This window comes from Neomonachus schauinslandi, chromosome 2, assembly GCF_002201575.2.
Source record: "Neomonachus schauinslandi chromosome 2, ASM220157v2, whole genome shotgun sequence".
NCBI classification, from domain to species: domain Eukaryota; kingdom Metazoa; phylum Chordata; class Mammalia; order Carnivora; family Phocidae; genus Neomonachus; species Neomonachus schauinslandi.
The window spans coordinates 172966008-172978487 of NC_058404.1; the positions used below are offsets into that span (position 1 = coordinate 172966008).

The following is a 12480-nucleotide window of genomic DNA, read 5'->3' on the forward strand; positions in this document are numbered from 1 at the left end:
ATAATGATAACCTCTTTCTATTCCCTGCAGAGATCTCATCATTGCTTTGCCTCCTATTTGATTACCATGGAGGAGAGTGTTTACACCCTGGCTCTCTATTTGCTGCTCTGGGGAGCCCTCCCAACCCGCCTTCTCAGCTCCACGCTGGCTCACTCCTCCTCAGTGTCTCTAATGCCCTGCTCATATCTTTAGCCTGGTGCTCATCACATAGATTATTTATGTAAACCGCATGAGACCAGACGTGTCTGTTTTGTTGCTGCTGTATGCTAAACACCAGAACAGCCCTCCCGATGGAGGAGGTGCTTCATAAACATTTCCTGGTTGAACCAGTCAACCTGCCTGCTTCCCCCTGGACTAGATACTCTTTTCTCCGTGCTGAGTATCCAGTAGCACTTCCTTTCATTCTCTCCCTGTGGGTAAGGGCAGGAAGTCTGGAAGTTCGCTGACTTACTTGCTGCAAGGGTCCGCGTGCCGTTCTGGTTCTGCCAGGGGGGTGTACGTGCATGACGTGTGCACAACAAGGGGACGGGGCATGTTCTGCTGCCGTGAGCTGTGCTGGCCGCCATGTGGTTTCAGCAGATGGGCGTGTTTGCAGAAACCGGCCAACTACACAGTGAGCAGCTAGGATAACTGGCCATGGGTTCTACAGTTTCCTGCCCTCTAGGTGACAGCTTTGGCAAGGGGACTTAAATGCGCAGTGGTGACCCTTTCACTCACTGGATCCTTACGATGGTTTTTGGGACTGCCGGGTTCCCTGAAGTACCTGGAGTGGTTTTTGTTTTACTATGGAGTTCTATCTGATATGCATCTATGAACTGCATTCCTTGAGGGCAGGAAATGCCTTTTTAGCTTTCTCTACCCATACCTGCACAGTGTCTGGATCACAGCGGAAACTAGTAATGAAGATAATAAGGGTAATAATTGCAAACACTGATTTCATGTTTGCTCCCTGCCCAGCACTGTTCTAAGTGCTTTGCATTAGCTTATTTATTCAATAACCCTGCAAGGCAGGCAGTACTGCTGTCCTCTTCTACAGATTAGAAAACTGAGAACAAAGTGATTAAGCAATTTGCTAAAGAATCACAGCATTAAATGGCGGACTGAGGATGCCAACCCAGGCAGGCCGGCTCTCCAGTCTGTACTTCTCTATCTAACATTCTCCCCTGCCTGAATAACATTTGCTCAAGGACTTGAAGATACAACCACTAAAATTTTAGAACACATTGTAAATGTTCTATGCGCATTTATTGTAAAATAGCGGTTCAGTATGTTCTTCTGTAAGGCTCTTAACTCTTAAAAGATGTTTCTGAGGCACCAAACAGCTGTGTGTAATACATACACAAACACACACGCACACACACACACAGAGATATGATTTTGCTGTGTTAACTGTATTTTTTCCGATTACTCACAAAAACAATGAAAAAAAACAAGGAGCCTTTGGAATAATTAGCACTGTAAGGAAGGTAAGAAGAACCAGGGTAAGGAATATTCATAGCTCTCATGTGCATTTCTTGATGCCCATCTTTCTGCCTCTTTCTTGCCTGGGAGCATAAGCTAAAGTAAAAGTAAAATAAACACTGGTTGCAGCAAGGTAGGGAAAAATCCTTCTCTCTTTACTGTGGCTTGTGCCAAACTGGAGAACAAGCTTTCCTAAGACCCCAAAGATATGGAGAAGAGAGTCCAGGAAGATACAGAGACATGCAGAGTACAAAGTCTAAGTGGAAAGGGACAAAGCATCTGATCATTAATACTGTGGACAAACGTGCACGATTCTCAAAAAGATGAGGGGTACATAAATCTGAGTGGGCAGGAAATGTACAAAAAAGTAGGTGTTGGGAAGTATCTTTTCCTCCAATGTCTCCCAACACACAGAGGGCGATCCACTAGCACAGTAGCCCTGGACAGGGCCATTACTTACTCCTCAGGGGAGAAGTGTCTTAATCAGATGGATGCATTTGGAAGGAAAATCTGAACACAAATAGCCCAGCCCCTTCATTCTCTCTTGTAAGTGAACCTGTCATTCTCCTCTGCTCCTCCATGTCTTAAATTGTAAAAGGGTCAACTCTGTCCACCAGGTGGGGGAAGGGGCAGGTTTATGACCTGTCCGTTGCTGACAGTGACTGGGGAAGGAGGGGGTAAGTTTACACAATCCTGAGGTTCAGTACTGGAAAAACCCTACTTGCCTAAAGTTAAAGGCCATATTCCCCCCCAAAGGTCCACAGTCCTTACCTGCACTTCCAAAATCCCTAAAGTGTTGAAAACAAAAAATTTTCCCAATTTATCTGGCAACAAAACCTGACTTTAACAGACCCGAAGCCACTTACAGTCCTGATTTCTCCACTCAGAGCTTTGTGTTGCACGTAGTACCCAGTAGCTGCATGTGCCTATTTAAATTAGTTACTCTACTAAAAATGCAGATTCTTAGTCATACCAGCCACATTTTAAAAGCTCAAGAGCCATATTTAGCTAGTGCTACCATATAGGACAATGCAGATAAAACCCTTCCAGCACTGCAGAAAGTAGAACACGGATGTAGAGGGAAGTCATTTCCTCATAGACATATTCATATTTGATGATGGGGTATTACCCCAGACCCTACATAATCAACAGGAGATGCACCATTTTCTCCTAAAATCTAAAAAAATCTGGAATTCCAAAATCCTATCTGGCCCAAAAGATAAAGGATTCTGGGCCTGCATCAGTTTTTAGCAGTAATAAAGGCAATATTTTGGTCTTCTTTCTACTTTAGACTTTACCTGTTATGGACTGGGCAGTATGGACTCACGTTGAAGCCCCACCCCAAAAGTGCTGGTATTGTGGGGCAAGACCTTTGGGAGGTAATTAGGTATGGATGAGGTCAAGAGGGCGGGGTCCCCATGATGGGATGTCTACCACATGAGGACATGACCTTCCTCCCTGTGACCACAGAGGAAGAGGCTGGAGTGACAAAGCTACAAGCCAAGGTACACCAAGGACAGCCAGGAGCCACCCGAAGCCAGGAAGAGACCAGATAGGATTCTTTCTGAGAGCCTTCAGTGGGAGCATGACCCTGTTGACACCTTGTTTTTGGACTTCTAGCCTACAGAATCATGAGACCATAAATTTCCATTTTTTAAAGCCCAGTTTGTGGTAAACGTTATGGCAACTCTAGGAAATGAAGACAGATTTCAGTACCAAGAAGTGGGTGCTGCTGTAACAAATATCTAAACACGTGGAAACGGCTTTGGAACTGGGTGACGGGGAGAGTCTGGAGGTGGGTGCTAGAAAATGCCAAGATCGCCACGAAGACATGGTTATTGGCAATTCTGGGGAGGGCTCAGAAAGAAAAGTGGAGAGCTGTGGAGAAAGCTTCCATCTTCTTAAGAGAATAGAGAAATTGTGAACAGAATATGGCCACTGCGGTGACCCCTAAGACAAACGAGGAACGTGTTATTGCACAACAGACCAAAGGGGAGGGTTGTAAAGTAGTAAACGACGTAGCTGGACTGTGCTCTAGGGTTTTGTGCAAGATAGCACTTGTAAGCCATGAAACTGGATGAAGGGGTGGCCTGCTTCCTCCTGAGCGCTTATAGTAAATTGTGGGGGTGGGGGGTAGGGGGAGGAATTGAGAAAGGAATTAAGCAAAAAGGAACCAGAACTTAAAGATCTGGAAAATTCTCAACTTACCCTATTACAAAAAATGGCAAAGCTTGTTTGAAAAGAACACCAAGGGTGTGGTCGAACAACCATTTGATAAGGAAAATAGTTTGGGTGTAAACCATGGACCACCCCAGCAGAAACAAGGTCGGCTGAACGGAGGAAGACAGAGAACCGCTCAAAGGAAGGACGGCTGACAGACTTCTTAGATTCTGCAGGACTAGAGTGTTCAGCCATTCAGCTGTGCACGTGTGTGATTCTTAAAGACAAAGGAAGAATGACTCCAGAGGAGATTCGGAGATCATCAGGGCTGCCTCCTTGGTTTCAAACTGGGGGAAGGTATCTCCTAGGTTTCAACAGGGCAGATGGTGTGGCTCTGAAGCCTTGGGGACAGGGCCTCCTGGAGTCTTGGTGGGCAACTCCTTCCCCCCAGTTACAGAAGTGGAGCTGCCACCCCAGGGGGTGTGGAAGGCAGAGCTTCAAACCCAAGACGATTATTCCAAGAGCCTTAAGACCTAATGGTATTTGCCTTGCTGGGTTTTAAACTTACTTGGGACCCTTAATCTTTTTTTTTTTATTTAAGATTTTATTTATTTATTAGAATGAGAGAGCACAAGCAGGGGGAGAGGCAGAGGGAGAAGTGGGTTCCCCACTGAACAGGGACCCAGATGCCAGGCTGATCCCAGAACCCTGGTATCATGACCTGAGCCAAAGGAAGACCCTTAACTGACTGAGCCACCCAGGCTCCCCAACTTACTTGGCATCCTTAATCTTTCTTTCGAATGAGAATGCTAATCCTCTGCCTGCCCCACCATTCCATTTTGGAAGCACACAACTTTCCTGGTTTCGCAGGTTCACAGCAGGAAAGTAATTCTGCCTTAGGATAAATCATATCTGGAGTTTCACCCATATCTAATTTAGATTGTATTTAGATGAGACTTTGGACTATAGACTTTAGAGTTGATGCTGGTCAAGAATTTTGGAGTTGTTGGGATGAAATGAATATAATCGGCATGCAATAAGGACATGAATTTGTTGGGGGTGGGCAAGAGCAGAATGTTATGGACTTAATGTTTCTGCCCCTCCTCCACTCATACGTTGAAGCCCTAACAGCTAATGTGATGGTATTTAGAGGTGGGTCCTGTGGAAGGTAATTAGGTTTGATGAGGTTTAGAGGAGGTCTTTAGGGTGGGGCTTCCAATATGGGATTAGCATCCCTTTTAAAGAAAAAAGACCAGAGCTTCTGTTCTCTGCCATGTGAGGACATTGTAAGAAGATGGTCACCTGAAAACCAGAAAGAGGTCCCTTACCAGGAACCAAACCTGCCAGCACCTTGACCTTGGACTTTCCAGCCTCCAGAACTGTGAGAAATACAGGTGTGTTGCTGAAGCTACTTGGTCTATGGTATTTTGTTGCAGCAGCCCAAGTTAAGACCGACTTTGTTCTAAACCGGTTAAGAATTGAGGCAAAGAGATTACCTATTAGGCCTCTGTGAATTTCAACATAGGGAGAGAATTGTGCTGGCTCCTCTCTTCTGCATATTCATGCACAATTCAGACTAATCACAGTGGAAGATTTTATATGTGTTTTAGAATCACTGTTCCAAGGAGGTGTAAGTGCCATTCTGGCAGAGAGACAGTGGCTAAGTGACTACAAGACTTCCAAGGATTAATACAGATGCCACAGATGGAATTTCTACGTTGGGTGGAAGATGGGACTGGATGAAGTCCAAGGCCTATCTGTGTCAGAGAATCTGGCACAATGCTATTCCCTCCTCCACATGGGATATTTCTTCAGGGTCTTTTATGTGGTGGGGACTGGTCAGATGCAGACATACTTACGGATAGGAACAAGTCCATTAGAGTCCAGAACATTCTGAAATTTCCTTGAATGCCCTTAATACCACCTTTTGATGCAGGTAAAGTGGGTCAGGGCAGCCAGCCATGTTCCCCTCCTGCTACTCAGCTCTGGCTGTCCGGATTCAAGAATAAGGAGAACTCTCATCCACTAGATCCAGCTGACTTGTCTTGTCCAGTGGGGATAAGATACTTTACAGAAATCTGGCCTGAACCTAGGCTGGGCCAGAGTATCAGGCGAGAGGTTCTGAGTCCCCTGAAGGCTCCTACCTTGTTTCATTCTGGCATAGGAGTGAGGACAAGGAGCTTAACCGGGCGCAGCCTTAGTTTCCTTATCTGTACCACAGAACAGCCCCTGGCCCAGCATCCTCACAGGTTTGGACAATGGAAATCAAAATTAAAATACTGAATGGGCTAACATATGGGAAAGTAATTTTTCCATTTGAAAGACATAGGTTACCTTTATTACTGATGGGTAAAGTCCACACAAGCTTTTTAAAGCCAAGACCTATTAATAATCTAAGGGAGACCCTTGCTGGATTCTTAAACATATTGCTCTGAGTTCAACACAAAGCTTTTATTTAGAGCATCAATTGATTTCCACTTGTAAAGAAAAGCATGAGATAATGTTCGTCTTAATTGGACAGTGAAGAGCCTCTTGAGTATTGGCCAAGAATCTAAGATTGGATTGAACCGAAACACAACCATTTGCTTCCTGAACTGCATCCATAAAGACTTCGTGGACAAATGCTGCCCCTGATAGAGCATTTACCGAGGCTTCAAGGTTTCATGCACAAGTCCAGAAAAATACCCATCTCTGTCTTTTCTATTCAGTATACCCTCGGCTCTCCAATGTGGATAAAATTTGAGATGCTGCCCCCTATTACAACTTCTGAGGTAGCACATTTCTGGCCCTTTCAGATCAATGTGCAAGCTCTACGGCTCAAACAGTGACTAGGAGACACGAAAGGGTCACGGCTCCCTCCTCCCGTTTGCTTTCCGAAGAGTAATACATGGTAAAGCTTTTCAGAAACTAGAAAATTTGAAGAATCGCATGTACAAGCTTAAGAAAAATGACATTAATCTTAAATATGAATTCAATATTAAGCTGACTTAACAAACTCACGATCATTCGTTTTTATTTAAAGGAAACACAAATTTAAAGGAACTAACTACTGATTATATTAACAAAATTTTCACAGTACTTTAGAAGCAACATGTTTAAAGAAAAACAGTCATTTAGCTCTACATCAGCAGACTTAAACACTTCTCATGAGATTTCTTTTAAGCTTAGAATTGAAAATTTTAAGACTAAACATTTTCTAACACAATTCTCTCAACCACTTAAAAAAATGTTTCAGCAACATTAAAAAAAAAAAGAACAGTGAACACTTAAGTTGCAGAGTTTTCCTAACCTTTAAATAGGCTGCATATTTCCACGATTTTCTTTATTCAGATTTAAGTTAAAATCCTGGAAGACATACCTGAGATTTTTAAAAGGATTTTAAAAGCGTGCACAATACTTTCCTAAATGCCTCCTTAAAGTAGTAAATTCTGTGAAAGTGAGCTGTAAACTTTATAGGTCAGTCGTGCCCCATCTCAAAAGTATACATTCCCTCTATTACTAATGACTGTGAGTTACCTATTTTTTTTCCTTAATCCCCTTGTCATAATGTAAACTTTACCTGACGTTTCTGCTTTTTTTTTTTTTTTACAACTATTTTACAAAGTTATTTTTGTTAGTCCTAAGTGCTTTTTCATAAGCAACCAGTCTTGGGTTTTCAAAGGACTCTCTCCAATGATTAACTTTTCCTTTTACTTTTTTTGTCAGACTCAAGGCTTGTTACAGCGCATAAAAAAGTCTCCTACAAATTTATCTTATGACCAAACAGTTACTTTTTCTAGAAAAGAGCAATTCCTGCAGTTTTATCCAGCTTAAGTCAAATACATCCTACTTTCCCTTACTAGTAACGAAAGCTAACATTCAGTCCTAGAACTCAAAAGCAGTGTTGAGCAAAAAAAAAAAAAAAAAAAGAGAGAGAGAAAAACGACCCCCCCAGCGCCCAGCCGCTGTGATTTGTGAATGCAATAAATCAACAAGTTTGCGTTTTGCGCCTCCCAGGTACCCAGCCCTGAGCAGGTACACGACTGAGTAGGCCGGGAAATCAAGCCCGGGGTCCAAATGTGGAGATGAGCTCATCCCGAGCGCTCTACCAAAAAGCCAGCGCCCGACAGAGCGAGCGCCCATCCATCCCGAGGCCTCACCGCGTGTTTCCTCCCAACCCCCGCGGGCCTTCGGTTTACAAAGGATTCCTTTGCGCTCCAAAGCAAAAGGCACCATCGCGCTCGCAAGCGGCGAGTCTCAGGGAACCCCAGCCTCACTTCGCCCGGGCGGGAACAAGTAGCAAAGGAGGGAGCCCTCATTCAGGAGCCTGAAGCGGAGCCGGGAGCGAGGGGTAACTACTACTTGCGTTTGTTTACGGTAACCCCGGAGAAGGAACGCGCTCAAAGAAAGGGTGGCGGTAGTGGCAGGATGGAGCTTCCAGAAGCGTCTGCTACTGCCTCGGACGTTTCTTAGCTCGACCTGAAAGAGTAACCTGGGCGGGGGGCGCGAGCCTGGGTGTCCTAGGGGAAGTCAGCGGGCAGAGGGGCTGAGCAAGGGGAGAATACCAGTGATTCAAATGAAATTCCCACGCGCTCGGGGCAGGAGGAAGGGAGAGCCGGGCGCGCACGGCGCCCCCGGCTGTGCCGCGGACACTGTCGGGCTCCCGGCGCGCGGACGGACAGTACTGACTGACAGATCTGAGCGAGGGACTTACCTTCGGGGTTGGCGCTGATGAAGACCCGGACGCTTCGGCCGGCGGGCAAGAGGTGAGAAGGCAGGGCGGTGAGGTTCCCAGAGAAAGCCGCCCGCCGGAGCGCGGAGTCCCGGGGACAGGGCAGCCTGGTGCCCGCACCTGCCGGCCACATCGCCCTCTGGGAGGAAGAGCCGCTGCCGCCGCCGCCGCCTCCGCCGCCGCCGCCTCCGCCGCCTCCTGGTCCTCGGTTCCTGCCCGCGGCTCCGCGGAACAGCTAGGTCGATCCCCGCAGGCGGCGCGGCTCAGAGCCGCCCCGAGCCCGAGGCGCCGCCGGCGAGCTCGGTGGCGCACAGTACCGGCCGGCGAGGAGCGGCCATACGGACGCTCGGGCCGCTGACGCCGCCGCCTCCTGGCCCTCTGGGCGTCCGCCTTCGCCGGCTGCCGGGGCTCAGCACAGCAGCCGGCTGGAGGGCAGCGTGGCGGCGGCTACGCGCGCGGCGCCCCTTTGCGCCGGGAGGCGCCCGCGCCGGCCGCCCAGCCCGCAGCCATCTCCCCGCCCGCGCCTGCCGCGGGGAGAGGGGTCGCCCAGGCGGCGGGGACCGAGCGGCAGAGAGCAGACCAAACTTTCTCTGCGATGGGCGTCCCGACTTTATGGGAACCTCCGCCCGCGGGGCGCAGGACTCACCCTCTGCTTAAAGGGCGGCGGGGGCGGGGCGCGGGGGCCTCGGGCTGCCCATGGGCTTCCGGGCCTCTTCGGGACGATCCCGAGCGCTCGTGGCTGTCTCTCTGGTGGAGAACAAGAAAGAAACTATCCCGCGATCCCTCCGACTCCTCCAACTCTCCTAAAGGTCAAACAATCTTTGAGCATTTTCGGGAATGCACGCCTACCCGCGTCGGCGCCTCTCTGCCTACGTGCGGGCAATTCCGGCCTCAAAGTTAGACGCACGCGCTAAGCCCGGCCCCCGAGGGCCCGAAGCATCAAAACTCGGGACCTTGAGCGTCCTGGAGGGAGCGTCGCCGTGGCCCGGCCTGTGGCGGCGCAGGTGGCTGAGTCCTGTCGCTCCGTTAGCCTCACGCTCAGTAGAGCGGGGGTTTTTATAGCGAAGGCGCGTCGCTCACGTGTTCCTCGCCGCGTGGTCGCGGAACCTTTCCAAGAGCGGATCTCCGCGGGAAGCCTTCCCGAGGTCTCTAGGCTCCGGAGGGGTCCTTCCTGCCCCCGCCCTGGAGCATTCCCGGGCCACTCCACCAGCTCGGCGGCTCCAGCAGCCCCGCGCCGCCCGGTGCGCGCCTGGGCCCGGCAGGCCCTTGGGGGCTCTGGGGAGCGCCGCTCTGCGCAAGTTCCCGCAAAGTGCAGGTGGCCACGGATTGAAGCGGGGTGCGAGAGATCAGAGTTGGCCGGTGGCCGCTTTTCCAAGTCGGTTCATAGCGTTGAGTCGGCTCCACCTGACGCTGATCCGACGGGGCCAGAGTGGACGCGAGTGGAGTTGGGGTGGGAGCGCTAGGGGTCTGGTCTACCGCCGGGGTGACGCGAGATGCGGAGGGACCCAGGCCTAAAATTGCCACCTCCGTTCCACCCTCGCTGCACCTGCTGAAATACTGCAAATTCCAGGGGAGAAAGGAGGACCTCGTAGAATAAAAGTGTGATTGTACTGCGGGGTGGGGGGAAGGGAGGAGGGTGTGTTTGGATCCTTAATTGGAGTTTGAGCTTTGGGGCAGGAACTCCTGTCTTCGAGAGAGGAGGAACAGTTTTTTCCAAATCTTTGAGATTGAAAAGGGGCTGGTTAGGCACAGGATGAAAGCAGCTCAGGTGCAAGTTTTATCTTCCCACCTGGGGCTTCTGCTGTAGGCGGCTCCTGACCTCCTCCTGGCCTGCACTTCTCCTGGGTCCTGCTGGTGGCAGTGAAGTCCCACGCACTGCTGTTTATTTTCTGACCCCACCCCATTCCCAGCACATGCTTTCTGGGGTAACCTTTTGGAAGAACTGGGTCTCTAGGTTTTTAAGGCTGCCTCTCCACTACTGAGAACCAGGGGGCAGTCAGCAGTTCTTCCTCTGTCATAATTTGATGCAACCAATAAAGGAGCCTTGAACATGCCCAGGCGTTCGTTCAACTGATTCCATTTAGCAAATTCTCTCCTTCCCCTTTCCAGCCTTATTACTCCCAGGTGGGAACATTCTCCAGCAGGAAGGAGGTCTCTGAAAGATTTCCTGATGTCCCAGGAGGTATGGACTTGAGAGTTCTGGAACAGGTTATGAATATACAGTATCTCTTACAGTTTCAGCCTTTATAAGTGTATAGTATTTATTACTGGAGAAAAGAGCCAGGACCACTTTATGCCTAATCTCAACGTTTATAGGAAACTGATAAGAAGTTGCCAGATTGTCAGCGACCTGCTTCCTTCCTTTCTTCCTCCCCCCCCGCCCCTCCACTTATTTGGTAGTTTCTTTCTTAAAAATCAGATTGGTGTTTGTGTCTCCTGACCTTTGCTTCACATCTCAAAGTGTTGCACTTTCTTAGGATGACTTTGGGATTTTTGGCAGCCTCTATAACCTAATTAACTGTTCTAGACAGGCCGAAGTTTAGCATCTGCCAGTGTCACTGCAGACCAAGGATGCAGAGGAGAAAGAATTTCACATTTTCTGTGGGGCGGTGTTTTAAAGGGCTCCCTGCACAGCCAGCTTTGCATACGTAGAGCCAAATGCTGTCTTTGGGTTATCAGGGAGGTTTCTACGTAAAGGCACCTGATCAGCCGCCTCCCTTCTTCACATGTGCGCGCGCGCACACACACACACACACACACACACACACACACACACCCTTCTCCTACCTTCTTCAAAGCGTTCTGTCTCTTGCTAACATCTGATATTCTAAAACCAGAGATTCATTCATTAGCATGAAAGTGGCATAAGGGGAGTGTCAACCACGGCACTAACACTTTATTAGGAATTAACTAGATTTAGTTCCCGCCCTGAGGCCATGTTGGCTATACCAGTGGAGAGAGAGAGAGAGAGAGAGAGAAAGAAACTGGAGGGAGGAAGGGAGAAGCTGGTTGAATGTGGAAACCAGGCCCTGACTTCAAGCTTGGAGACGGTTTTGTTTTTATATATCTGTTTAAAACACTTTACATTTTCTCCTTTTCATCAAATATTGAACATGTTATTATTACTCCCATCTTACACGTGAGCAAGCCAAGGCTCAAAAAAGAGAAAGGGCTTGTTCAAGGTCATATAACTAACGCTGGATTGGGGATCCTAATCCTAACGCTGGATTGGGGACTGTGGCTCCTATCTCAGCCCTCTTGGCAACAAACCTCTTCTGTTTTCTAATTTTGCCTGGGTCTGGCCCTGGTTGGCATCTTTAGTAACCTGGAAAATAGATGCGCAGGCCTGTGTTCACAGGTGTGGAAGGCTGGTTATCACTTCTGCTTTCCTTATGGGAGAGAAGGTCTATGGTCTGCAAGATCACACAGGACTAGACTCTTCCAATTTACAGGATGTTGATTGGATGACAAAGACTTCCAGATTCCTTGTTTTCTCTGGGTTCTGTTGTTTCCTCATAAGACCACAGGTAAACCCATATCCTCACAGTTGGCTGGAAAGTTTAAAGCATTTAGAAATTGGAAGATAAAAGTACATGAAAATGGACTTGGAACCAAGCTTGTGATCAAGGGCAGGTATTTCTTTCTCTATCCTTCCACTCACCCCAATTAGCAGGATAGAAGACTACAGAAAGGCGTCTGATCTTTATGAAATGATGGTCCCAGCCCTTGATAAAAACAGGGCTGTTCAAAGGTGCAATCACTGCTAGGTTCTTTGTACTCATACTGCTAGGAAGAACAGTGTGGTCCTGGGATCCAACTCCCCTTGATATATGATAATGCCCCCCCCCACCAAGTAGTTTTATAAAACAGGAGGAAGGAAACTTAATCTAGTATATTGATATACTGAGTGCCTGTAAACTAGACACTGTGTTAAGTTCTTTTAATCCCACGATTTCTGGAGCCAGGGCCCAACACCTCTAATATCTCCACTTGATGTCCCTTTTTGGATACTGCTGTCCCTTGTATACCTTTTCTGGGGTGCAAACATCACCTTTTGTGATGTATGTGCAGGTTGTCCTGTCCAAAGTCCATGTTATGCAAATATACCTCACCTACTTCCCTTCCCTGCAATGGTGGTGATTTTTCAC

The 12480-nt window shown here is 48.3% G+C and overlaps 1 protein-coding gene and 1 long non-coding RNA gene across 2 annotated transcripts in view; one reads left to right on the forward strand and one right to left on the reverse strand.

Annotated features, from left to right (window-relative positions):
* NWD2 (NACHT and WD repeat domain containing 2) overlaps window positions 1-8465 on the reverse strand; it is a 182600-nt gene extending 174135 nt beyond the window's left edge. Inside the window, exon 1 of the mRNA XM_021701675.1 lies at window positions 8315-8465. Coding sequence (XP_021557350.1) covers window positions 8315-8465 — 151 coding nt within the window. The remainder of the gene's footprint in view (window positions 1-8314) is intronic.
* The window catches only part of LOC110590845, a 194990-nt gene that overhangs the window by 109011 nt on the left and 73499 nt on the right, over window positions 1-12480 (forward strand). The gene's annotated exons all lie outside the window — the stretch shown is intronic.